This window comes from Leopardus geoffroyi, chromosome B2, assembly GCF_018350155.1.
Source record: "Leopardus geoffroyi isolate Oge1 chromosome B2, O.geoffroyi_Oge1_pat1.0, whole genome shotgun sequence".
NCBI classification, from domain to species: Eukaryota; Metazoa; Chordata; class Mammalia; order Carnivora; family Felidae; genus Leopardus; species Leopardus geoffroyi.
Genome location: NC_059332.1, coordinates 84,039,174 through 84,066,229, shown reverse-complemented (window position 1 = coordinate 84,066,229; position 27,056 = coordinate 84,039,174). Strand labels below are relative to the sequence as shown.

At 36.4% G+C, this 27,056-nt stretch overlaps 1 protein-coding gene across 6 annotated transcripts in view; it reads left to right on the top strand.

The window, feature by feature from the left end:
• The first annotated feature begins 1,700 nt into the window (after positions 1–1,700).
• Positions 1,701–27,056, top strand: part of EPHA7 (EPH receptor A7) — a 173,173-nt gene continuing 147,817 nt past the window's right edge. For 2 of the 6 annotated variants that reach the window (XM_045499052.1, XM_045499054.1), the window contains exons 1-3: positions 1,701–2,066; positions 6,580–6,644; positions 10,278–10,947. In XM_045499052.1, coding sequence (XP_045355008.1) covers positions 1,970–2,066; positions 6,580–6,644; positions 10,278–10,947 — 832 coding nt within the window. In that variant the 5' untranslated portion in view covers positions 1,701–1,969. The remainder of the gene's footprint in view (positions 2,067–6,579; positions 6,645–10,277; positions 10,948–27,056) is intronic. The other 4 variants (XM_045499051.1, XM_045499050.1, XM_045499049.1 and 1 more) reach the window with 4 other exon arrangements.

Here is a 27,056-nt window from a genome sequence, read left to right as displayed (position 1 = left end):
TAAGAAGTGCACTCTACATTTTTTTTTTTTATTTTGGTCTCTTTTCAAGGTTAACATATTAAGCAGTTTACATTTTCTATGCATCCTTTAAAGGGCACTTAAGATGCTTTTAGATATAATTTCTAAAATATGTAATAGGCATAATGGCTAGGAACAAGTAACATTTAAGAAATAAACTACAGGAACAAAGAGAAGTTAGAGAAGGAAATTTCATTTCTTTCTTCTTTATAATTGCATTAGGCAAGTTAAAACTACAGGAGACAATTTACCAAAAAATAAAACTTAAAAATCTGGGGATGTGTCATCTCTGAGAAGTCTTTGCTGTAATACCAGAAACAACTCAATTTACTTTATATTTCTGTATAGAAAGAATAGGAAAAGTTTGGAGTCTTAGGCGAGATCAAACTTTGCGCCTATCATAAATAAAGGCAAATCATGAATGACAGATTTTTAAAAAAGGATTAAAAGGACAAGAAGAACACTGAACTCATCTTAAACATGTGATCAGGTTACTCTGTCGTGACATTTGAAATTGATGATTTGGCAGTTAAGTTTTTAAAGTTCTTCCTCTTATATCACCCACCCCTTGAATTGCAAAGTGTCTGAGAAACTGCCTAACGGTGAACGGATTTCTCTACGATGTCGTCCTTGCTATTTTAGTTGGATGAATTCAACTGGGGATGTTGGTTGTACTTTTTATTCTCACTTTCCCTTGAAAGCAGTTTCCCTTGAAAGATTGAATAATAATAACCATAAAATTGAATAATTATTGGAAAGTACCAATTTGCGAAAGAGGTCTTGCTTTATTAATTTAATACGTGGCAACATTCTTCAAATTTAAGTGTAATTTATGCAGCGAAATGGGAAACGATCAAAATGGGGCAATCCAAATAAAACCTTAGAAAATGATAAAACATATAAGAAAAGTGATACGGAACCTTCTAAAGGTTCTTAGTGTCCTACTTCACCAAACAAACTATTGTGAGATGAATGGGCGGGGGTGAGGAGGGCACCTAAAACAAAAGACTTCCTTTCTCCACTCCCTTTTCCTCTGTTTCTTTTGCCAGAGCTTGTTGCAAACTCTTGGAAACATTGTTTGAACATAATACATTTGGATACTTTTATTCTTCCAGGGACTGTGCCGGGTGGTGCCTAGAGCTGACTGCTGTTGAGTAACAGAAAAAGAGACGTATAGACCCTTCAAGAAATGAAAAGAACAAAGTTACCCGACCCGAGGAGGTTTTGAGTAACAAAAAAGTAAAAGGCACTTTACTTAAAGGCACAGCTTTGGCTCCGTGCTTGGTAGCTGAGAGATGGCTTGCATTGCCTCCGGTTTCTAAAAGACCACAAGGAGTACCGCTATACGTTACAGGGCTCTAAGTTGGGAGCGTTATTCTCGGATTGATTCTGCTCCACGAAAGCAGTGATTGCTAAAAGCCGAGTGCCCGCAGCAGCACGCACCTCGGCTGCCTTTCGCGTCCTCCCTTTCAGAGCATCCAGAGAAAGCTGGGAGCTCAGAACCTGAAGGGAATCCTGGACCGGCAACCTGACTCCGCTCGCTGCCGATTGGCCCGCGCCCCGAAGCCCGCCCCCGCGGCCGGGGCGGCCTTTGCACCAGGACCCGCCCCTCGGCCCTGGGAATCGCCGCCTGGCAGGCCGGCTGTGCCTGCCAGTCAGCCCGAGTGGCGGAGGCCCTCTGCTCGGAGCTCCGCCCCCTCCCCCCTAATTGATATTATTGGAGTGTGGAGCAAGCGGCCGGTCTGCAGTCGGAGACTTGCAGGCAGCAAACACGGTGCGAACGAACAGGAGGGGGAAAAAATAAAAAAAAGCTGAACGTGGAGCAGCCGGCCGGAGATCGAGCAGGAGAATCGATGCGAAAAGCGCAATAAAAAAGAACCCACTTCGGAGCAAACAGCATTTAAAAAGCTACGAATCAACTGAAACCTAAAATAAAACCTGCTCATGCACCATGGTTTTTCAAACTCGGCACCCTTCATGGATTATTTTATGCTACATCTGGCTGCTCCGCTTTGCACACACCGGGGAAGCGCAGGCTGCAAAGGAAGGTAAGGTGATGGGAAAGCAAAGTTTGTTCTGACTTATTTATTTAGCTGTCTACCTGCATGAGCCGGCTCGTCCGCGGGGCTGCCGGCCGCGCCTCCGGCGCGGGGCGACCCTCCCCCGCCAGCTCCCCGCCCCCTCACCGCTCCGGCTGCTCCCGGCCGGCGAGCGGCAAGCGGGGCCACTCCGAACCGCCTTCAGCCCCTCGCCCGGGGCCGTCCGCCCGACGGGAGTGGGATTTCTGGCGCAGGCAGTCCGGAGGGCGTGAGCAGCAACGCAGAGCGGCGGGGTGGAGTGGGGTGGTGGGGGGGATGACCAGCGAGCTCATCCTCTAGGATCCCAGGCGGGTCAGATCTCTTCCTCTAGAGCTCTGCTCTTCCTCCTCTCGGTGCTCGCCTCCGGTGGGGTAAGCTGCGGCCGGAGTTAGTCGGGGACTGGGGAGTGCAGCTTCTAGCGTCCTGGACAGCCCGGCGGCGAGCAGCTGGTGTCCCGAGCCTTCCCAGAGGGGCCGTGACTTGTGTGTGCTCCGAACGCTCGGGTTACTAATGAAGTGTTCACTGCGTCGGAGGAGGAGGCGCGGGCCTGCGGTTGGCGCTCGGCCGCCGGCGCGGAACAATAACGCCGCGGAGGTGAAGCGAGAGAGCGGTGCGCGCCCCGCGGCGGGGACGTCTCCATTCAGCGCGCGCGGCGCGCGGATCCTGGCGGCCGCGCGGACAGCCGGAGCCCTTCTGGCTCGGCCGGGCCGGGGAGGCAGGGGACGGGCTGGGGCTGTGCAACTAACAAGATGCCGCCTGGGCGACTAGAAGTCCCCAGCATCTGCCCGGCAGTTGAGTCGGAGCGGTCAGACCTTGCGAAGGACCTGGACCCTGAAGGCTAGTTCTGGATGAAGAGAGCAGGTTTCATTTGGGCGGCCAGATACGCCTGTCTATGGTTATTTATTTATTTATTTATTTATTTTTCTTCTCCTTTGAACCACTGGCAAGGTAAAATACCTTTCGGTGCCTGTAGTTGGAGCTGGGGAAAAATAAATCCTCTCAATGGAAATGTCTTGCTTCTTGAGCAATGTCACAATCTCCCTCCCCCCCCCCCCCCCACCCCTTGCCTGGTCTTCCAGACTGTAAATCTAAGGTTGATTTCCCGATATTTAAAAGCAGAATACTAATAATTACTTGCCCCCGAAGTATGGAGAATGGAGGAATCCGTTATCAGATTTAGGTCATCGTGGCGATGCGGGGGGGGGGGGGGGAGGGGGGAGGGGTTTGTGTTAGATACTGGTTCTTGCTTCGTCTATCCCTGAAAACTTAGTGATTTAGTGCTGCCTTTTTTTTTTCATTCTTTTCGCTCACCCCTCTTCTTTCACTTAAACCATACCCCCCCACCCCAACGCCTTGTCCTACTTCTTGAGACAGCCTGACCTTCTGACCCCAGTTTCCACATCTGCAACCAGTGTTGACGCTGAACCCATTCACAGAAATTTTCAGAAAAAAACCATGACTCTGGCTGTCGGTTACGCGTTAGCCTAGGAAGCGACGTCGGCCAGAAACACCCACCCATACACACACCAAAACGCACGTTTCTATTTGCACGACATTAGCGATTAGGAACATTCAGTCCTGGAACCTCGTACTGATTGCTCCGGAATAGCGGGACCTGAGGAAAAGTTTGCACCGCCGCGGCGAAGCCGGGCGCGCAAGCTCACGCAGACCCGGCAGGAGTTTGAGCTATAAATAACTGCATCACTAGGGGGAGAGGTTCCTGCAGCCAGAATGTCTCGCTCGCTTGCTTTTCTCTTCTGGGTGCAAGATACGTGAAGAGGATTCTGATTCTAGGAGGCTGAATTCTTTAAATGCAGAAGCGAGAGGTTTAAAAGGTGGGCGGGAGGGCGAGTGCGCCCCGCTTCTCAGTGGTGACGCTCCCAGCACGCAGCGGCGATCGAGAGCTGCGGTTGTGGGAGCGAGCAAGCCCCGAGGGGCGCCGCGGCACCCAGGGGCGAGCGCTAGGAGCCGCGTCGCGCAGGTGCCAGGCCTCCCCAGGGGTGCCTGAGGGTGGCTGGAGGAAGATGCGGGACCTCCTTCCTCCACTTTCCTCAAACATACTCTCTGGGGAGGTCAGTTCCCGCTACTGGGAGCGCATGTATAAGTCAGAGTCTGACGCTTGGAGGCGAAGTGCAGCTGCTGTTTTTCCTCTTCGTAAATGCCGCCGCCGCCGTCTCTCTCTCAGAGGAGACGCTTCCCGAAAGCCTCTCTCCTCCTCCCGGCTCCTTCTGGAGCTAGGGCGCCACCGGCTCCCTAGAGTATCCAAGTCTGGCGGAGGCGTAATGGATGCTCGGCGCGGCGGGCGCGCCGGTCTGGCAGCCCCTGCCCCGCCCCACCCCGCCGGGGGCCCCGCCCCGGCCGCCGCCGCTGCCCGCGCGGCCGGTGGCTGGCTCGGCCCGGGCGCGCCCTGCGTCTTGCCCCTTGCTTTTACCCCCCGCGCGGCAGGGCGCGGAGTCCCCGAGCCTGGGCCTGGGCGCCCCACGTCCGGGTCAGCAGCCCGGCGACGCCTCCGTGGGCGTGAGCGGAGGATGGCTCTCTGTGCTCTGAGCTGGAAGGCAAAAGCGCGCACTTGCGAGTTTGTCCAGAGAGCGGACAACGCCGAGACACTGATCACTTTAGAGCTGCTTCTGATTAAGCGCTCAGGGGCTAGATTCGGTTTTGTTTTTATTTGTTAGTTTGTTTCCCTCTTAACTTGTTTGCGGCCACCACCCCTCCGTGGTCCCCTGTCCCCACCCCGCAGGCTGTGCTGAGGGGTAACAGAACCGCAGTAAACAATCATCACATTGCTTGTTTCACTCTCCAGAATGACTCTCGAAGGTCACCTGGGTTTAAAATCCACTTGTCTCTTGTCAGTGCAGAAGACAAAAATAATAGTGATAATAAATCATCTCAAAAGGAACCCGGAACCCATGTTTGGTTGTGCTTCGTCCCTGTTGCTGAGGATAAAAACAAAATAAACTTTAAAAATTACTTTATATAAATTTACTAGTCCAACGATTTATTGATGTTCCAAGTGCGAAATACAACTGGGTATTTTGAAAGTGTGTTTTTTTCCCCCCTTATCTGAAAGAGAGTCAAGTGTTTGTGACCGACGTTTGTGCTTTCATGGTCTTCCCAAGAGTCTTAAGTGTAAAACATTTTTGCAAAAAAGTATCTCTGTGTCTTTCGGTTTTCAGTTGCAGAGAATAACCTTGACTAGAGTGAAGGAGTTGAGCACATAGTCAATGTGTTCCTTTGTTTTCTTAGCGTAGCAAATTTCCATTACCTTTGAAATATACTTTTTTCCCCCTCTAGTGATTATTTGAAAGTTCATATAAGCATGTATTTTATTTAATTCTAAGTTTTAACATTTTGCTGAGGTTGATGTTAAGCACATTTACAAACCTGGAAATATATTCAGTATTATTTCTGAACAAATTGATACATTTGTTAAAATGCTGTAGTCAGGAATATTTTTAAAGAGTAAAAACTCATAACTGAATCAGTTTGAGCAAAGAGTGAATGCGTTAGGAGGGTAATTGTCTTAAAAAGCAATAAACCATATTGAATTGGAAGTATGATATATATATTAATATATAACATTTTAATACATTACTTTATGTTGATACTACCAGGAGCATTTGTTTCACATATATAAATTTAAATGAATTGTTTATGCTTTTTGATAATATGAAAGTGGAATACAACTGTTTTTAAAAGTCAAGTCAGGAATAAAGTCAAGTCAGAGTTTAAATATACCATTTTGAGAATTAGCTAATGCTTTGAAATATTTGGAAATTAAAAAAAAAATAGAAATATTGAAAACAGATGTTTGACTAACCCATAAATATATCTTGTGAATAATGGGCGATTTATTTTCCTCATGATGACATTGCTTGATACAGTTTCCTGTTATATTAATTTTGGCTTAAGAGAAGACACTGTGTGTGGAAAAGTTTTTGAAAAATAAACTCCCAATTCTCCAAGGCACGAGGAAAAACTTTGGGCAAATATCACAAATTAGTGACTGACTGAGGGCTAATAAGGAATTACATTTTATTATGTCTATGTCAATATACTTGACAAAATATGGAGTGCTCAATGATTTATAAAATTCTTTATAACATGTAATTACTATGAAATCAATATACCTCATATCATTTTTTATCCTTACTTTCATGCTCCTTTTCAGTTTTTAGATTTGTTTTAATATTTTAATTGAAAAACCCCAAACGTAAAATGGTGTTGTAACATCTTTTCTCCCTAAGAAAGGGGGATATACTGGTATCAGGTGGGTATTCAGGTCATCATTCATTCACATAGATAACATTATAAATAATGTTATTTAGATTACATTATAGATAGATAACATAAATAGATCGATAACATTATAAATCTTAAATCATAAGTGATAATTATATAAAAATTAGATTCACTTTAATAACTTTTACAAATTTGTTTAAATTTTTCATGTAACATTTGGAAATAAAACTTTCTTTTTCAGTACTACTGCTGGATTCTAAAGCACAACAAACAGAGTTGGAATGGATTTCTTCTCCACCCAATGGGGTAAGTGCATCTCCTCACAGAATACATATCACCATTTATTTTAGCAAGAAACACAACCTTCCCCTTCTCCCCCTGAATGGAATTATTCATGTTCTTTATATTTACACTGTTTTAATTCCAAGTATCTTGTTCAAAATTTTGTGGTATTACAATGAGACATTGAGTTCTTTCAGTAGGGAAGGTCTACTTAGTACTTGGGGAAATGGCTTAAAAAAAAATCTTATACCCATAATCTTTTGAGTTCTTATTGTGAGAGGAATTATATCTCAGTTTCCATGCTATAAATGCTAACTAATTACAGGGAACGTTTCTTTCACAAACTCACTTAAATCTCTTTAGTTGCTTTATACTTCTTAGTATAATCACTAGGTAGGTTGTATGTAGTTCTTTAAAACAGTATGTGATCTGTTTCTTCTTTTAAAAAGTTTTAGCATCATTGAAAATATACCTTAAAAGATAACTAAAACTGTTATGTGCTCAATATTTTATGTTGGAATTTGGTGTAAAAATCCAAATTTTTATCATGTGCTCTCTGCTGTTATTAATCTGAAGTGATGGCAGAGCATATACATATTGTAGTAAAAATCTGCTATAACAAATATGAGGAAAAGGTGTACAATAAAAATCTATGAAAACATAAGTAAACCCTAAAAATATTCTGACCGTTGCATTTCACATATCTGGAAAGGTATATTACTTACTTAAATTTAGCTCAATGTCTTTGTCTTTAGGTCTTATTTTAATTGTGAGAGAGAACACATACTTCATCCCTTATTGAAGGAAGAGGCTCTGAGAAATGAGAGTATGCAGCTCATTGTTACTTAAGTTGGTCTTTGGTACAGTGAGAAATCTGGAGTCAAAGAGCATGAAGTATAAGTGAGGATATAAAAAGTGTAACAGATTTTGCAAAGAGAAGAATGAAAGTCTAAAAGGGATTTTTGAGTATAAGAAGAACATAAAATCAACATGTCATGAACTGGAAGTCAGTTTAAGAATGCAAAATGTGAACACTGCCATTCTTAAAATATTCAGATTTTTCAGCAATTAATATTTGAGAGATTGTTTAAGATCATATTGCAGTTATCTGTATTGGTCAGATTAAAGTATGAAAAGTGACACATTTTACAGATTAAATATAAAAAGTGCACTGACTTTAAGGTAGGAATGTCATACTTTTCTTGTAACTGGAATAGTTTCCATGAGTAAAATAATACACATTATAGGAAGACATTCACAATAAAAAAGAAACACCTTTCTTACCAATGACAGATGTAGCACATTTTCTACCATCCATCAATTAAAACAAATAGAGATAGAAGATGGTTTTTATCTCTAAGGAGAAGTAAACTGATGTAGGATTGTAGTGATTATAGTATTTCATCAATGTAATATACAAAATGAAAAATTATGACTGTCTGTGTTCTCTTTGACTCAAATGGGCATTTTATCAGTCCAAAGTATCTTAACAGTTAACCCTACATATCTGTAGGAATCAATAGATAATATTAGGGAATGATGATTGACGATGTGTTTTATATATGAAATGGATTGGCTTGCATGTGATTAAATATCTAACAGGACATAGTGTTATTAAAGTATGTTTCTAGAAAATACTTTCATGAGTATACCATAAAATTACAGTATCTGAACTAAGACTTCTTTCCCAGTGGTGTCATTTGTAGAAATGATTGTGGTCTCTTAGAAAAGTGAAAGAATAAAACAGGAGTTGTGTTAAATGCATTTGTGTAGTCTCACTATTTGCTATATATACAATAGTTGTCCTGAAGTTTTCCCCTCTGGAATACATTTTTAAATAAAAATTAAAATTAACTTGGTTTCATAGGTCGTGAAATTGATTTTTCGTACATACAACAAAGTAATATGATTGTTCTTGAAGTTAGAAACAAGAAACGTTGAGACATATATACTTTTATAATAATTAGCCTTGGTTTCTTCAAGCCGGGAAATTGTTAAAAAGAGCACATTTATCTTTGGAGCTTTTGATTTCTTGGTAGATATCATTATTAGCGTGACTTCTTTTAATAATTTCGATCTAACTAAGAGACTAAAATCTACCCATCCAAATGGATGAATTTAGGTATATTTGGCTAAGTGCCATTTAGACAGATTATAAGCAGCTAACTGAAACAAAGGGAAACATGCAATCATTAATAGTCAGAAACTCAAGTTGTGTTGAGTAAAACCTGCACGTGATAGTGGGTTCTTTGCTGCATTTGAGGAGCTTTGATACGTATAATAAGAATGTAGCAAATATATAATGTCATGTAAGAAATTTCTGAATTACAGCATTTTGTTGTCAGTCATAGTTTTCTGAAAAACAGTTTTAACAGTAGATATTAATATTTTAGAGTATTTTAATAAATTGATTCTCTGATCAAGTTTTACAAATAAAATTCATTGCCGCATGCTTATTGGTTTGTTTTCCTATCTGCTTTACTTGAAACGATGGGTTAAAAAGTGTATTGCTGTGTGACTTTGGATTCGAATACTAACATATTTTCATATTTAGCATTGTATAGTGGGGAAATGATAACAGGTAGATGGTGATTTCACTATTATGGTAGCCTAAATATAAAGTGGTAAGTTTTGTAATAATGGTAAGAAAGGACATAATAAAACGGTCATTTTAGACTATTAAGACTGTTTTAAGTGCAAGGAATTTATTTGCTAACGAGCAAATAGATAGTATCATACATGGCTTACTAATCTTTAAATTGTTGCAAACTCTTCTAAACTCATTATTTTCCCTTTTCATGAAAATATATATTTTCTGTAGTATATATTACATCAGCAGATGAATGGACATTTTTAAATGTGCTATTTTTCCTGTCATAAAGCCTATTACTGAAGTATGATCCAGCATGCTGATTTGCCATGTACATTTGATTGTCTATTGAAAGCAATTTATTTATAAAGATGAATCATGCTTTTTTAACTACTTATTTATAGTTGGGTGGCATATGTACAATATTATATATAACGCTGCAATAAATAAATAGCTATGTAAATGTTACTGCCTTATATCTCATTTTGAAAAGATTGTAGAAGATTTCACATTATGAATATCAACATGTTGTGGAATGCTTTTACATTTCAGAGCACTCTTGGCATTTTCTTCCCTGTGTTTTTAGGTACTCTAAGTTTAACATCAACACTTAAAATGTCAACTGAGTTCTCAAAAATTCTGCCATGTATCCATATACATATGCATTAAATGGAAATTTAAGTAATTGTGTTGTGCGCTTAGTCTATAAAAATTATAATCTCAATGGAGACTATAGACATAAGCAAACACGTGAAAAAGAAACACTAATGCACCAGCAAGCAGATATTAAACAAAATGAAATATTTATTGTATGTGCAAACAACGCAAGCACCCTGAACGATGTTCAGCCACCGGATGAAGCTGAGCGGAGAGTCCTGTATTCTCAGGTTACAGTGTTTGCCAGGGCAAGAATCTACCTAACTCTTTCAAAGACCACCATTTGTGCTGTGCTAAAGGTTCCTGGTTTACTGTCAAAATAAACATGCTATTATTATTATTATTATTATTATTATTATTATTATTATTATTTGCTGAATGACTGATAACCTTTTAAATGCATTTTACAGTGGGAGGAAATCAGCGGTTTGGACGAGAACTATACCCCGATCCGAACGTACCAGGTGTGCCAGGTCATGGAGCCCAACCAAAACAACTGGCTGCGGACTAACTGGATTTCGAAAGGCAATGCACAAAGGATTTTTGTAGAATTGAAATTTACCCTGAGGGATTGTAACAGTCTTCCTGGAGTACTGGGAACTTGCAAGGAAACCTTTAATTTGTACTATTATGAAACAGACTACGACACTGGCAGGAATATAAGAGAAAACCTCTATGTAAAAATAGACACCATTGCTGCAGATGAAAGTTTTACCCAGGGTGACCTTGGTGAAAGAAAGATGAAGCTTAACACTGAGGTGAGAGAGATTGGACCTTTGTCCAAAAAGGGATTCTATCTTGCCTTTCAGGATGTAGGGGCTTGCATAGCTTTGGTTTCTGTCAAAGTATACTACAAGAAGTGCTGGTCCATTATTGAGAATTTAGCTATCTTTCCAGATACAGTGACTGGTTCAGAATTTTCCTCTTTAGTCGAGGTTCGAGGGACATGTGTCAGCAGTGCAGAGGAAGAGGCGGAAAACTCCCCCAGGATGCACTGCAGTGCAGAAGGAGAATGGTTAGTGCCCATTGGAAAGTGTATCTGCAAAGCAGGCTACCAGCAGAAAGGGGACACTTGTGAACGTAAGTAATATGTGTTATTAAAATTCCACTTTGCCTTTTGTTCTATTTCAATATCAGAGCTTGTGAGTGATAATAGTTATTTAAACAAGTGAGTTTGCGCCACACCAGCCTTCCGATTCAGCAGATCTTAAGCAAAGTCACTACTGAACTATCAGTGATTCCCCACAGTGATAGTTGCACTAATGGTATGCAATAAATATTGGCAATAATAGCATTTGTTGCTAAGATTTAATTTGCCCTATGCTTGACCTAGAAGTCAACAGTTGCACATTGGTCTATGAGATTTAAGAGAGGAGACTGAGCAGAATGAGGTGTGATATTAATCAGGATTCAGTGATAGGGTATTGCTCCTATTTTGAAATCTGTATTGTCCGAACTTGTGAGTAGCAGAAGAAAGGACGTTAAGGGGGCTGCTAACAAGACCTCTACTGGCAGGGCACCTACAAATACATTTCTAAACTTTCAGAATATTTTTTTAATAAATACTAAAATTTTGATACAAAAATCATCAAATTTCACTTGATAAATCTCCGAGGTTACTTCTGCCAAAGCCGTTTCTCTTTTTTGGACTAAATAATAAAGCGAGTACTTTCCTGATAAGTCATGTTATAGTGGACCACATTTTTGTGGAAGTCGGCCAAAGTAAAGCTGTAGTTATTGTAATACCTCAGTTGGACGTTTTCTATGTTTTGAAACAAAAACAGCATACAAATTAGTGAACCTTTTCCTTTGTTTTGTAAAACTGGATTTTCTCTTCTTTAGTATTTTGTAGTCATCATAATTGGCCAGTATTTTTCTACTTAAAACTATGTCACATGGACCTTCAAAATTGACAGATACTTTTCCGTTTGTGGATATCCTAAATATATTCTATAGTAATGTTATATTATTTTTTTTTAATTTTTTTTTCAACGTTTATTTATTTTCGGGACAGAGAGAGACAGAGCATGAACGGGGGAGGGGCAGAGAGAGAGGGAGACACAGAATTGGAAACAGGCTCCAGGCTCTGAGCCATCAGCCCAGAGCCCGACGCGGGGCTCGAACTCACGGACCGCGAGATCGTGACCTGGCTGAAGTCGGACGCTTAACCGACTGCGCCACCCAGGCGCCCCAGTAATGTCATATTATTTATGTATCTTTTAATTTATAAATTAGAAAAACATAGTGCATACCCAGAAATAACTTTCTATATATTCTTTGTACTTCAAAGCCAACAACATAATTTTAATAATTGAAAATCCTAGTTAATTTAGAGGGGACTGGATCTAACAGTAGTAACTTGCTATGTGCAGGCACTCTTCCATGTGCTTTGTATACACTAGTTCATTTAATGAGGTAGATTTCATTATCATGTCTGTTTTACAGAAAAACAAAATGGCACTATCAAGGGTAAATTGCTTGTTTGTTAGATACTTTAGGAGGTAGTATCTGTCTTAGCTTAGAATCAAATTCAAGGCATTCTGATTCCAGAGCCTAAGCTTTTAGCAACAATATTGACCTGGCTTCTAACACAAACCAAGGAGAATCCTCTCAAATATTCTGTTTCATTGCTGAACTCAGATGTCTTGCTCTTAATAATTTGGTATATAAATTATATATACCATAAAATTCTCATGCTAATAGAAAAATTAAAGAAATATAGTTTAAAAAATATTTAGATCTGTGTTGTCCAGTACAGCCACACATGACTTTCAGGGTCTAAAAAATGGCTATTCTAAATTGAAATGTGCTATAAGTATAAAGTGCACCCTGGCTTTCACAGGCTTAGTATAAAAAAATAAAAAGAATGTAACATATCATTAGTAATTTTTTATGTTGCTTACATGTTGAAAGAATCATACTTTAGATATACTGGGTTAAATAAAGTGCAATATTAAAATTAATTTTAATTGTTTCTTTTTTACTTTTTTTAATGTGACTACTAGAAATTAAAAACTTTCATACGTAGTTCGCATTATATTTCCTTTGGACACAATATTTAGATGGAGTAACTGAGCAAATATATTTTTCTATCCTGATTGAAGAGTTAAATACTTAATCGCCAGCATGTAAAACACCAAGGTCCCCAGCACTCAATTTTCATCCATGATCTAGCTGATATTGTGAGGTGAACTCAAGGCAAAACAAACAGATGCTATAGGTTCAGGTCCTATAGACCAGTTTAGCAACTTCCTTTGATACCCTCCTGAAGGAGTCAAAAGTGTCTTATGATCTGTCCTCTTTCCCTATCCCTTACACTGGTAGAATTTCTTATTGAGGAGATCATTCTACAGGTTCCATACATGTGGAAATCAAAAACTGATGAGGACTCGTCAGTACTAGTAGGTGGAATGCTAACCACCGGGAAATTATAGAATATTCCTAGTAAACTAATCAATTCAGTGAAAGGCACTGTTCTTATCGACTGGAAGTTAACAACAATTACTTAAAAATAACTTTAATAAGAAAATTTAAGATTATTGTAGTTTAGCTGTAAAAGCAGCCACTTTGAGTAGTTATACAGATTATGATGGATGTGAAAGTGGAATATAAACTTTTGCGCAATTAAAAATGGGAAACATAATAGAACAGGAATATATAAAAAAATGCCCAATTAAATTTGTCTAGGAAAAATCTAGGAAACAACATTATAATTCTGCTGTTTTAAGGCTTAAAGATTTTTAGAGAAAATTATTGTATTTTTTGAATCATTTTGTGTAATTTAACTCAAATGATTTCTGCATGCATTTATTTGTGAAAAACAAACAGGAACTGTTTGATTTCTATACTTAAGAATATAGGATTTAGTAAGAAAAGGAGTCTTTAACTCCAATAAAGACATTTACCATGACGAAAACACTTCCAATTTCTTCCAAACTGGCAAAATAATATCATTAAATGTGGTACTATTAAAATTATTCATATTTATTTATTTTGGTTTCAAGAATTGGAGCCACATTTGAGTACCAAAATCATTGTCACCTGCAAACCACACTAAGGTAATTGAAATAAAGTAAAATTACCTCACTGTCATCTACATTAATCGTGCATTAGGTATTAGGTGGAATTAGGTATTAAAATGAAGAGTTCATTAAAAAAAAAATGTGATTAGTTAAGATGCCTCCTTATGGTTCAGTTGAAAGTGCATGTGCGCACCGTTGTGAGTCAAGTAAATTGTTTATCACATAGCTTTCTTAATTTTTAACCTTGGTGATGTTGACAAAGGAATTAAAGACCTTATACTTAACTATGCCACTATGTTCATTTGCAAAAACACTTCCCTTCTTGGCATAATTCCAGTGCATTGCTGTGAGAGTACTTGCCGCTGGACTCAATCCAGGCCTGCCTTTATAGTATTTCTCCTGTTTCCTTTCAGTGATCCTGTTAAGAGTTTGGAAACAAATTCCAGTTCCATATTGAGAAAAACTGAAGTGTTTGGGAGAGGATGCTAGTGGGTCCCTAGCCAAATGAGGGTAGTTAGCCACTTAAAGGCAAGTTTATCAAGGCACTTGGTAGAGTGGAAGTCCATGGTGATATTTGTTAGAGTATAATTTGCAGTACGAACAACTGTGAAAACTGATCACAGTTTGGATCTGTTGATGTAGAGCTTTTTTTTCTTCATGATTTTGAAAAAAAGAACTCTATTTTGGGAACCACTTGTTTCTCAACCATACTAATATATGGAAAACTTCTAATTCTTCGTGATAATGTTATTATGAAGACATCTCTTCAGTTGGTCAGCAAGCTTTTATTGTCAAAAAATCATTTAAAAGAAATTTACCATGACTTGTCACAACCTCTATGCAAACTAGAAGATTATATTATATTTTACATATATAAATATATTCAGAAGACTAATAAATTATATTCTGAAACATATTTTGAAATTTTTGGAACTTTTGTATAATTTGATTTCATTTAAAAAGTAGAACAGTATTTGTCAAAGTGTGGAGTGTAGTATTATAACTTGGATTTGTATGGGCGATGGGCAGTTTACAATGAACAATCATGTTCATTTTACTGTTTAGCTCTTATCACATTACTGAGTGGTGGAAAGTATTATTTTTTCTCTCTTTTAACATATGAAGGAACTGAAATTCAGGGCTTTTACTATGTGAGAAAATTGGGTAACAATCCAGTATCCTGTTTATCAGTTCAAGGCTTTTTTTTCCCGCTATACCATGCTGCATACTAAAAATTTGTCCTGGGATTCAGCCAGTGGATTTTAGTTACTAAAGAAATGGTAGAACTATTCTAAGTAAGGTGACCATATGTCTAGTTTGCCCGGGATGATTGTTCTATTAACACCGCTTCTCTTTTGCTTTCAAAAGTGTGATGAAATGATAAACTATGATAAACTACACGGTCACCCTAATTGTAAAAAATCATTGGATGTAATGCAGTTTACAGGCACCTATATCAGATCATAGAGATGTAATCTACTTGCATTATTTTTATATTGCTTAATTTTGATTTTCTAAATTAACCCAAAAATTTAAGCACTGCCTTTAATGATTCTAATGGAAAGGGGAATTCAAATAATTGTAGATTTCTAATTTTTATTATAAGGAATTTCCCTCATAGTTACTTCTTGGTATTTTATATTAATATGTTGACAGGTGTGTCATTATTTTATGAATGTATAATTTATGGGCATATAACATATATCACTGAATAAATTAAAACATTTATTCAATTTGAAAGCATTGGTAATATTAAAATCTGTGTGTGTTGATTATATTTTTGAAATCCATGTGTTTTTTCCACAGAAAAGTAGCATGTAATTTGTGCCATCCCTTTTCATGATAACAAATGAGGCTTTGTAATATATCGTGTTTATCATCAAATATATACAGAAAAGTGAGATACACTACAGGGTTAATAGCTCAGATGTAGAGTCACAGAGTTTTCAAATTCTGGCTCTACAACATACCAGGTGTGTAAACTAGGACAACCTCTGTAAGCCTTAATTTCCTTAAGTATAAAATGGGGCTAATAAAAATAGTTCCTCCTGCATAGAGTTCTTGTTAGAATTGAATGAAATAATGCACGTAAAAACCCTAAGAATAGTATCTGGGACACAGCAAATAATCAATGAATGCTTGCTATTATCTTGTTATTAATAATGCAACAAGGTGTTTGCTAAGTAAAGAAATCTCATGGCAATGAGTGAATGAGAATAGATCTCACAGGCCACAAGTAGTTAAATATCCTTTAAGCCAGTAATCTCATGCCTGGTAATTTACTGAAGGAGATATTTCAGTGAAAGAAAAGAATCTTTTACATAACCTCTTCTTCCTCCAGCCATGTATATGATTTGAAATTAGAAATAACCTAAATGTCCAAAGTTAAGTGCATCACCTTGATTGAACTTAGTTCTTAAAATATCAGCAATGTGATGTAGGAATTTTAAATTACTCTCTATTAATAATTTTGAATGAAAAATAAAGAGTAAAATTTTGTAGACACTGACATTTAGAATATGCAAGATATGCATAGGGTAAAAAATAGATACAAGCATAAATAGCATAATCAATGTGTCAGATTGGTGGGCTCCTGGGTGATCTTTTGTTTTCTGCATTTTTAAATTATTTGGCACATTAACTTTTTTTTTTTTTTAACAGTTTTAAGTTATGTGTAACCTGGTATTTCATACAACAATACCTTGAATTGTGTCTTGAATATATGGGTTTTTTTTTAACGTTTATTTATTTTTGAGACAGAGACAGAGCATGAACGGGGGAGGGACAGAGAGAGAGGGAGACACAGAATCGGAAGCAGGCTCCAGGCTCTGAGCCATCAGCCCAGAGCCCGACGCAGGGCTCGAACTCACGGACCGTGAGATTGTGACCTGAGCTGAAGTCGGACGCTTAACCGACTGAGCCACCCAGGCGCCCCGAATATATGGGTTTTTAAATTAAATTAGCATCTGTGTAAAATACAGGGCTCAGGTGATAGAGCAGTAGTAAATAGAAGACATAGTTTAAATAATTTAAAGGGTATATTCAAGGCATTCAACAAAAACAGGTAATAGATTTTGTTTGCTTTCTAGTTAATAGATGGCAAGAGCTTGTTTCAAGTGTTTTACATGTATTAATCCATTTAGTTTCAGAGAAAGATTTACTAACTTATTTAATCCAGTAGGTAGGCACTGTTATCACCCTGTTTAAAGGACAAAAAATACTCCTACTGAAGTATTACATTATATACCTACGCTAAATTATATCTATAAGATGCATATATATATACAAGATACATATATGTACGGTTACATATACATATGATATATACATGCACACACACACACACACACACACACACACACACACACTTTTATGTAAGGAAACCAAAGCACAGGGAGAAGTGGTTTAAGTATCCATAACCTCAGAGTTGTAGCCTGCTGTTGACCAAGGTGGTCTGGTTCTGGAATCCTTGCCCCTCACCAATATAGTCCCTACCTCTTTACAGATGGGCAGTTAATCTATCACAAAGTCTTTTTATAAAAATAAACATTCTTCCAGGATATTGAAAGGTGCTACAAATCTGAACATTTTCTTTTGTTTATAATATCAAAATATTTAATATCTCTGTCTTTCCCAGTACACTAAATATATCATCTGCTTTGCCAATATCTTTTGTATCCCGGTTCTTTTTTTTTTTTTTATGTGGCAGACAGGATGCACATTTGTCAAGCACAACATAGATAGTATTACTTTATTAATCAGAAAATTTCAGGCTTCTTATTACCAATAAAAAATTCCCTGTTTCCTATCCTGGCATTTAAGTCCTCCAACTTGACCCTAATCTTCTTTTTTAACATTTGCTCTCATATTTATTGTACTTAAAGCCCCTGTTCCCCTGCCTGGAACTGGTCTGTCATTCTACAGATATTTTTATGATGCCCTATTATTTTAACATTTGGCCCCAAATAAACAGGAAAAAAAGTAAACTATCATGGCCTCTCACAATTACCTATTGTATCTCAATCCTGCACATTCCCGACTTCTTCAATGGCCTCTGTCTCCCAAATTCTGATAAAGTTACTGGTAGTGACACTCTCCTGGGACTTACCTTGACTTCCTTCTTCTACCTGCAGTGCCACCTCCCTGTCTCAGCTCCTTGAAATTTTGCCTTTCCTTACAATTGCAAATTAAATGACTTATTCCCTGTTTGATCATCTCTTCTTGTGGATACTTATAAGTACTTTGCCCTTTCCCTATGGGAATCATCATACGCAATCTGATTTTAATCCTTATTTGAAATTCCTTTTACAGCTTCTGAGCTTCTTAACAACCAAAACTTACTTAGCGTTTTCTACTACTGACCATAGTACCCAACTAGCTCAGTTCTTGTATCACCTTAGTCTTCCAATAAATGTCTGTCACCTTTCTTAGCCTTAAATCATATGAGTATGGAGGACTCTTTGTTATATTTTGTTCTCATAGCATATAGCAAGATAATATGCTAATAATTAGAAAACCTGAACAGAAGACTGCTCCAGATATGGAATTTATTTCTCTGAAAATAATATATAACTATTTACATTTATTCATTGTCATATTCCCATTCTCTCTTTGTCACTTTGTGTGTCTTTCAGTTTCTCTGTTTCCCTCCTCTAATGAAATGAAAGCCATTTCACCCTTGTTACTAATATCTATGTCTTGAGAAAGAGAGGATTTTATGAGCCTGGTAACATTTTCTAAAGTAAGAAGGTCTTGGGGTGCCTGGCTGGCTCAGTGGAAGAGTGTGCAACTCATGATCTTGGAGTTGTGAGTTCAAGCCCCACATTTGCTGTAGAGATTACTAAAAAAAATAAAGTCTTTAAAAAAATAAAATAAGGTCTTTTTTTTTTTTTAAATGTTTTTACTTATTTTTGAAGGAGAGAGAGACAGAGTATGAGTGGGGGAGGGGCAGAGGGAGAGGGAGACACAGAATGGGAAGCAGGCTCCGGGCTCTGAGCTGTCAGCACAGAGCCGGACGCGGGGCACGAACCCATGGACTGTGAGATCATGACCTGAGCCGAAGTCGGATGCTCAACTGACTGAGCCACCAGGTGCCCCTAAAATAAGAAGGTCTTGAAGTATATTTATGTTTATCTTATATGGGAAAGTGACTTTTGTTATAAGATTATTTTTCTTCCAAATTATATATTTAAATATTATCTTACATTACAAAACCAAACCAAATAATAGAAACCTGAGACATCCATCCTTAAGCTAGTATTGTACTGTGTTCTATAAATCAGAAATTACATAAATTCAGTGTCATATCCAAATATATTTCTATTTGAGTTATAACTACATTACAATTTTTTTATACTCTTCTATTATTCACTGTCAGAAGCTTGTACTGCTTGTTTAAGGCATTTTTTGAATAGGTTAACGTGCATAGATCTGGAATGAATGCCATCTCTTTGCTCCTCTCCCACAGGGTCTTTTTATAGAGTAGCTACTGTTACTAGTTTCTCCCGTCCTTTACAGAGATATTTGCTCATAATTCTTTAAAGATATGGAAAAATATCATTATCGTAGTTAAATTAGAGTCATATTGCAATTTCTTACTAGGACTTTGTAGACTTCACTTAAAATTATACCGCTTTTTGCTCGTCTTCAGTCATCTTTGTATGTGCCCACTGTGCATTGAACATGGTAAGTATTCAATAAATAAAGGACAGGCAGAAGGAAGATGTGAAGTGAGGAAAAAATAAGGAAGGAAGGAAATCTGAAATTAATGTACAGGATTTATCTTGTTATGATTGATATGACTTCAGAACATTTCTAATTGTCCTAACTTTGGCAAGTATGTGGTTAATCTTTTATATTTCCAGTGGAAGCTTAAATAATTGGCATTAATTTCTGGCAGGCAGTATCATAATACAAATCAATGGTACCTGAAAATTTTGAATTTGATTTTATTTATGTATCCAATTTCTAGCCATTTCCTCTAAGATTATTGTCACTATAATTATAATCTACAAGCTGTCTTATTTATGATGATATTGTGCATATTCACAATATTATTTTGTGCAACTAACAATATTATTCTCATGGGAGAAATTTGACCTAGCTGTATATTTGATGTTTTCCTCTATGTGTATAAAAATCTGATGCATGGATCAGAGAGGAAAATCTTAGAAAGCCTCTTTATTCTAATTTTCCTCATATTGAAGAGAATTTAAGCTATCCCATCCTCTGCAAAACATGCTACAAATTTAGTTTATGGAAGCATGTCTTTATTAGGGTATTCATGCAATGTTATGTGAAAATAGAAGGTTACATGCATATATAATTTGAGGTTTTAAAAAATTTGGTAGCAAAAGCAAAGCTTTTAGTTTAGGTCAAGTTAATTAATTATGTACATTACTTTTTGCTTTCTATCTGTGATGTCAACTTTGTTAAAAGCTATAGAATCTGTGCTATAGAATATATACGTCATGGTATTTTTTCCATATAACAGCATTTCATGAGAACACAGAATAATGCATACCTCAGTTGAAATAAATGGGTATTATTTCTCTCAAATTCTGTGGTCTTATAGAAGGTTTATTATTTAGTTTACTTTGTTTAGTCTGGGGTCAATGAATAACATAGAAAACCAGAGAAAATGCATTCTGGAATATAGGAGGTTAGAATTTTTTTTCATGGTTACATTTTTTTTTTGTGCTGTGGATTTTGAGCATTTACATTTCAAATGAAAAAATTACTTTTGATGATGATATTATCTCCTGCTTCTAATAGAAAATCAGGAGGCTTTGAAAGGACACATACTGTGTTTTATATTTTGTTTCATGTTTTACCCAACTAATACCTAGTTTAGCTTCTCACCTGTGGTGATATTAGCCTCTGACCTTCACTGAGGCCATTAACACTAAATTACAGCCTTTTATAGAAAACCAAGATTTGGAGAAGGGAGCTCCATGATACTTTTATTAATAAAATAGAATATCAATCAGATATAATAATTACCTACATATCTTGCATTTATCATTTATCAAAATTGTTTAACAATCTGTTGTTAGTGTTACCTACTCTACTTTTTAAGAATATTATTTCTGCAAAAGAGGGATTAAGGGTGGGGATGGCTTAGGTGTGTGTGGAGGGGTAGGATATATCTAAATCACCAGATATAATAAAAGTTTATTCTGAGAAAAATAAACTGAATATTAGTGACTTTACTATACTACTCTGTATTTTCCAGTGGATTTATATGTTCTATGTTTATTTAGTAGTTTGTTTTTATTAGCTAAACTAGTTCCCATGTAGACAATGACATCTAATGGCATTAACTTACCTAATGACATTAATTAATGACATTAATTTAAATGAGTGGATGGCTTAAATAAATAAACTTGATTGATTTTAAAAGAATTTATTCATATATAGAACTTTTAACAGACAAAATAGCTTATACTACGTAGTGTTTCTATTTCAGTTGACCTTTTCCTGTGAAGTAGTTTTATACTTGAAAAGAGGTGTGAGATAGGACAGGTACCTTACTGAGTCAAATATATACATTTCTTATAACACAATTGTTCTATTGACATTCTTAAACTCCTTGAGGGTATAATCCCTTCCAAGACAATTAGAATCATAAATTCTTGGAGTTTGAGTGTACCTTAAAGATTATAAAAAATAAATGAGAGGTTTTTTTTTTTTTTTGGCTTGCTCTCTTTTTTTAAAAAAATGGGACAACTAAAGACCCAATTTATAGTTGTAACAGTTCATTCATGACATATCCCAAAGTTAAATCAGAACTTACTCTTTCCATTTTTTTTCCATTTTGACATTACACACACACAATACATACATACGCATATATGTGTCTATACATATATATCCACATGCATATATATGCATGCATGCATGCACAATTACCTGACCCCCATACATACAGTCACTGCCCACTCCTACCTGCCCCAGGGGTAAAAAAACATAGTCAACATAATGGAACAAAAAATTAAGTTTATTTTTTCCTTGACCCATTTTTAGATTTCTAAATTGCTCTGCACTAATATTTTAATTTGTAAGTGCTGAATAATTAAGATTTCTCTCTCTGTGGAAATCTCAATTGACTTTTACAAGGAGGTGGAAAACTCTTACAGGATATTCTTGGATGATTGCATATTTAAAAAGGAAAAAAAAAACAAATAAAGCTACCTTAGTAATGTCATTAAATTTTCCTTCACAAAGAAAAACATTATAAACTAACTTTTACTCCTTTATTTTCAAGTAGATTGTTTAGTTTTCCTATGCCATATGACAAAGTCAAAACTTTTTTTCTTTTTTTAAGTAGAATTTCAATTCTTGTAGTATTTTAGCAGATCGTAGGATGGTGAATTTTAGCAATTGCATGTTATGAGTATCGTTGACAATTGTATCTAAATGTGCTTTAAAATGAGAATAGTGAACACCTCCTACATTATCTGAAATCTAGAATTTGGGAGAGGGCAGAAACTCTGACATATAACCTTGTGGTTTCTAACTGGATCTCCTCTGAGAAACCTTCAGACCTTAGCCCCTCGGTCTTTGCAAGGGCAGAGGGACAGTCAGGCTTCTGCAAAGTCTATTTCTCAGACTGACCTTTAAACACATGCTAAGCTTAGACATTCGGGTTGTGAGCTGGAGCTGGGAAAACATGTGGTTCCAAGTTTAATACGTTGAGACAGTATTTTAGTTTGCAAAGGAAACCTGATAGGAACTTTTAAAAGTTTGCTATTTCAGCCATGCTTCTTGCTGTTTCTGATGTTTATTCTGCACAAACATGATGTACGAGAGTACTGTTTTTCAAAGTTGAACCTAATGGTTTGATCATTTTACCACTTTTTAACTTTTTCCAATATAACAACATTTCTTCTCACTTCAAATTTCAAATGGCTCTCTCGCTGATTTTCAGGATTATTTTCCAGCCCATCACTCTATGCGTAATCACCCTTCTTTCTAACATCCTTTATCCTTCAATGTGGGAAAGTGGATGTTCTTTCCATCCCTGCTCCCTCTGATTTCTCCTTTATTCTCCTGCATCTTTTTCTATAGTGTCATAGACTTTGGCAATAGGTTTTCATTTGCTTTTCAGAAAATTTCATGCTATTCCCTGGTTTGAAACTTATCAGAACATACCTTCCCATCCACTAACTGGGTTCAAATATTGAAAGTACATCTTCCTTACCCACTCTGGGTTTTTATTTATTGAAATCTAGGCAGATAGTTGGCAACATTTTGTCTTTCGCCTTCCTTACCTGACAGTAATTTTATGTATTATAATTCAGTGCTGTGCATATCAATTAAAAAAGATTAAACCTTATTAATAGCTATTGCTCATTATTATTGCAAAATTTTGATCTAATGATGGCGTATCTTTCTGTTTTGAACTACTCTCCATCCTTAGCAGAAGTTTTAATTAGGTATAACAACAAAACAATTTTTACCTCTTCAGATCGTTGATCATGTTCATTACTTACAAACATTTATAAAACTAAGCTTTTAATATTAAATTTAGAAGAAAGTGTCATAATGGGAAGGTAAATTTATAAATAAAAATCACAACTCATAATATGTAGCAAGACTTGCATAATTTGAATTCTAACTTGTTTTTATTGAGCTAAGAAAATAAGCCATACTTGGATCCATGCTGACAGTTACAGTTCCAATTGTAACGTCTGGACTGTGACTATACAATTCTAGAATTACCACTGTCAGTCAGTATCATAAAGGAACTTAGTCAGGATGCATATATGAATACCTAATTAGTTAAAGTTCTTAATGCTTGTTTTTTGAAAAAGCTGTAATAGTTTTGTTTGGTATGTTTAAATCTGAGAAAGAGAGATGGGACTTAACAACAAAAGGGAGTATGGTAATAATTTAAATAGGTTTGGGTCTTTTTTTTTCCACCAGGAAGGAAGACTTAGGGAAAATACAAAAAGGAACAAGGTTAGGAAACTGCCACAACTTCTTCTGATCTTTAGTTTTTTAAGGATTTTCTGTCATTATGTACTCTATTGAGGAGACAACAAACTACGTGTTAGGTCTGTAAAAGACAGCATAAATATTCAGGGGCCTGTGAATACAGCTCATTTAAGCTTATATGATACAAGCTGAGACAAGGTTGACTTGTTGAAAAGCAGAACACTAATGTATACCAGAGTTTGCATTAAGCACATCTTTCATTGCAGCCACTTGGTTTTGTTTTTGCTTTTGTATTTTTTTTTAACCATTTCCTAACGTATGAGATGAAAAACAAACAAACAAAACCTCCCTGAAACAAATCTGCTTTTGCATATAGGCTAATCTATACTGACAATAATATATGTTGTAGTATTATAAACCTAAAGGGCATGCTTATTTATTATTCATTAATGTCAATGGATAACTGACTGTCACTTGCAGTCAGAGTGGAATCTACAGAATGCTGACATTGATTGACGGACATGCTCCTGAGAATCTGCATATGCGGACTGCTTAGGTCAGTTGAACACATAAAACCATCCCAGACCCAGATTGCGCATGAGGAATCTTATTGGTATTTTTATTTAAATAAAAAAAATTGCATAGATGTAAGAACTCATTTAATCTTAAGATTAATTTTAGATCTTTAGTGCCATAATTATTAAATAAAAGTAGTAACTGACTTGATTTAAAACAAAAAATTAGGTTCCTGATGTTTCTGGCTCACTTCCTAGAGACAATTTTGATTTTGTTCACTCTGTCTTCTAGAAAGAGAAATAAATAAAAAAGTAAAGGTTGAGAGTTGCTTTGTATACACATACCTGAAATTATTGGCATTGTATTGAAGGAAATACTATTTAATTTAGAGCCTAAAAGTTAAAGGCATTGATATACAGTCTATATGATATTAAAAGAAAAGTGAACTTGTTCTTGAATTTTTTCCTTGAATTGCCTCACTGTATTTTTAAATGGATTCCTTAACCCTAATAATTGTACATATTTTAATGAGAGTTGTTACTACTGTATCTAGAACAAAATGGCTACAGAGATTTTAATTAATAGTTATTTTCAACTATAATTTGCTAGTTTTCTCAACATGGATGAAAACATTAACACTAAAAAGTAATATACAGAATTTCAGAACCTTTTAATATAGGCTTAATGGTTTTATTTCAGAGTACAGGAAAATTATCACATTATATTTTGTCTGCAATTTAACAAAAGGGTTAACCTGAGTTAGAAATGGCATATTCTTATATCTTCAGTTTTATGAAATTTATTTTTATTTTTAGTTCTTTTAGTGCTGAGATAACTATATTTTACATACATATATATTTATTAGCTAACTCTGCCATTCCAGATATGCCAGTATGTTAAATTATATTTTGCATGGAATAATGTTGACAGTTACATATTATAATATTTTAGAGCTTCTGAGTTAGAATCCATACATACTCAAAATAGTAATTTTTCATAAAATGTGTTACATGTAAATCTGTAAGAACTTTTCATCATTTTAGTGTATGCGTTTTTGAACATTTGAATTTGAGGTTAGGTAATTTCTTTCGGATTTTTCAAATATCAATAACAAATCTCCAACATATTAAAATAGCTCGCAGCCAGGATCGTAAAGCAACATGTAATTTATTACATTGTTACAGCATCTTTGTTATTATTAAATATTTTTATATGTTTTTTTTTTACATAGAAAGCACCATATTTCAGTGCCAGCCACTAGTAGAAAGCAAAATGGAGTTCTGAAAATTATATAGAATATTTTCATGTACATTTAAAACATGATTATTGGTAACTGCTTATATAAAATGACTGAGAAGTTCTTTCTTCTGCATGACATATTTTATGTATGTTAGCCATCAAATAGATAGGAGGTTTTGATTTTCCGTTTAGAAGAATACTTTGAGATTATCTAAGGGTTAATTTTTACAGACAAATGACATATCACTTTCAATGAAATGACATTGGGAAACTGAGATAAATAGTTCAACATTTTCTGTACTCACATGATGTTTGCCTGTCTGACTGCATCCTTTCCAATAGACAGCAGAGATGCAATTACAAAAAAAGACATCTGTGCCAAGGTTTAGCTAGCCAAAAAGGGCAAGCTCTTGTGTTTAAAAGGTAGAGAATCCAATCGATGAAAATGTCTGGACCTGTTAGCACCAATAAAGCTGAAGGCCACTGGGAGGCTCAGAGAGGGTCTTTTGTTGTGGAGATAGAAAGAGACCCAAACTATGACACTTTAGGGGAGCAGGGTCAGCAAAGAAGATCATCTGTCTTCTTCAGTGGCAGCTTTCTGTCAGATTCTAACCCTGCTCAGTCGAGGAACTAAGCCTCTACTGTTGACACCAACTGATTCTCAGCCAAGTGTAAATGAAGCTAATATTCACTGACCTTATGCATAGCAAATGAAGCCCTGTGTGTCATTTGAGAAATAATGTTTTCTGACACTTCAAAAAGTGAATGATGGACAGAATGTGTGTGTGTGTGTGTGTGTGTGTGTGTGTGTGTGTGTGTGAAGTAAGCAAATATACATCCTTTAGCCACTCCATATTTTTGGTTGATTTTCACAATAGCCACGGACCTACCATTTAGACACCAATTTAACTTCATATTATTTTCATTTACATGGCATGGCATTTTACATGCAGAACCTGACTGCGCTGTGAAACAAGCTCTTATTTGGCTTCTGTTAATCTTTATAACAGTGCCTCGTCACAGGAAGGGGAGATTAAATTTTCACTAATAAAAGATGTAAATTTCAAGAAAATTCTGAGTTACTAGTTTACATTCAAAACATAATGAAACAATATATTTCTTTATGATTATAAAAAGTGGAATGTCTCATTAAACACAAAGTTAGAAAGGCTACATTTTACTTATCATTTTTACAGCATTGCCTAAAAAGCACCTTTTCTTTCCAGTTAGTAATGTATGTTACAACTTGATAATCTTTCCTCATCTGTAAATCAAGATTTTCATATATTTTTCTTACTGAGGATTACATTTTAAATTGTATTACAGTGTGCATTTTTCACTCTAAAGGATTTTTCATACTACTTAAAATTCTCGCAAAACTGAGGGTTAACATGTACATGTGATCATAAATGGCCATGACATCAACAATAGTAAGTAGCCTCTGTACTGTGTAATGTGTAAGTAAAACATTAC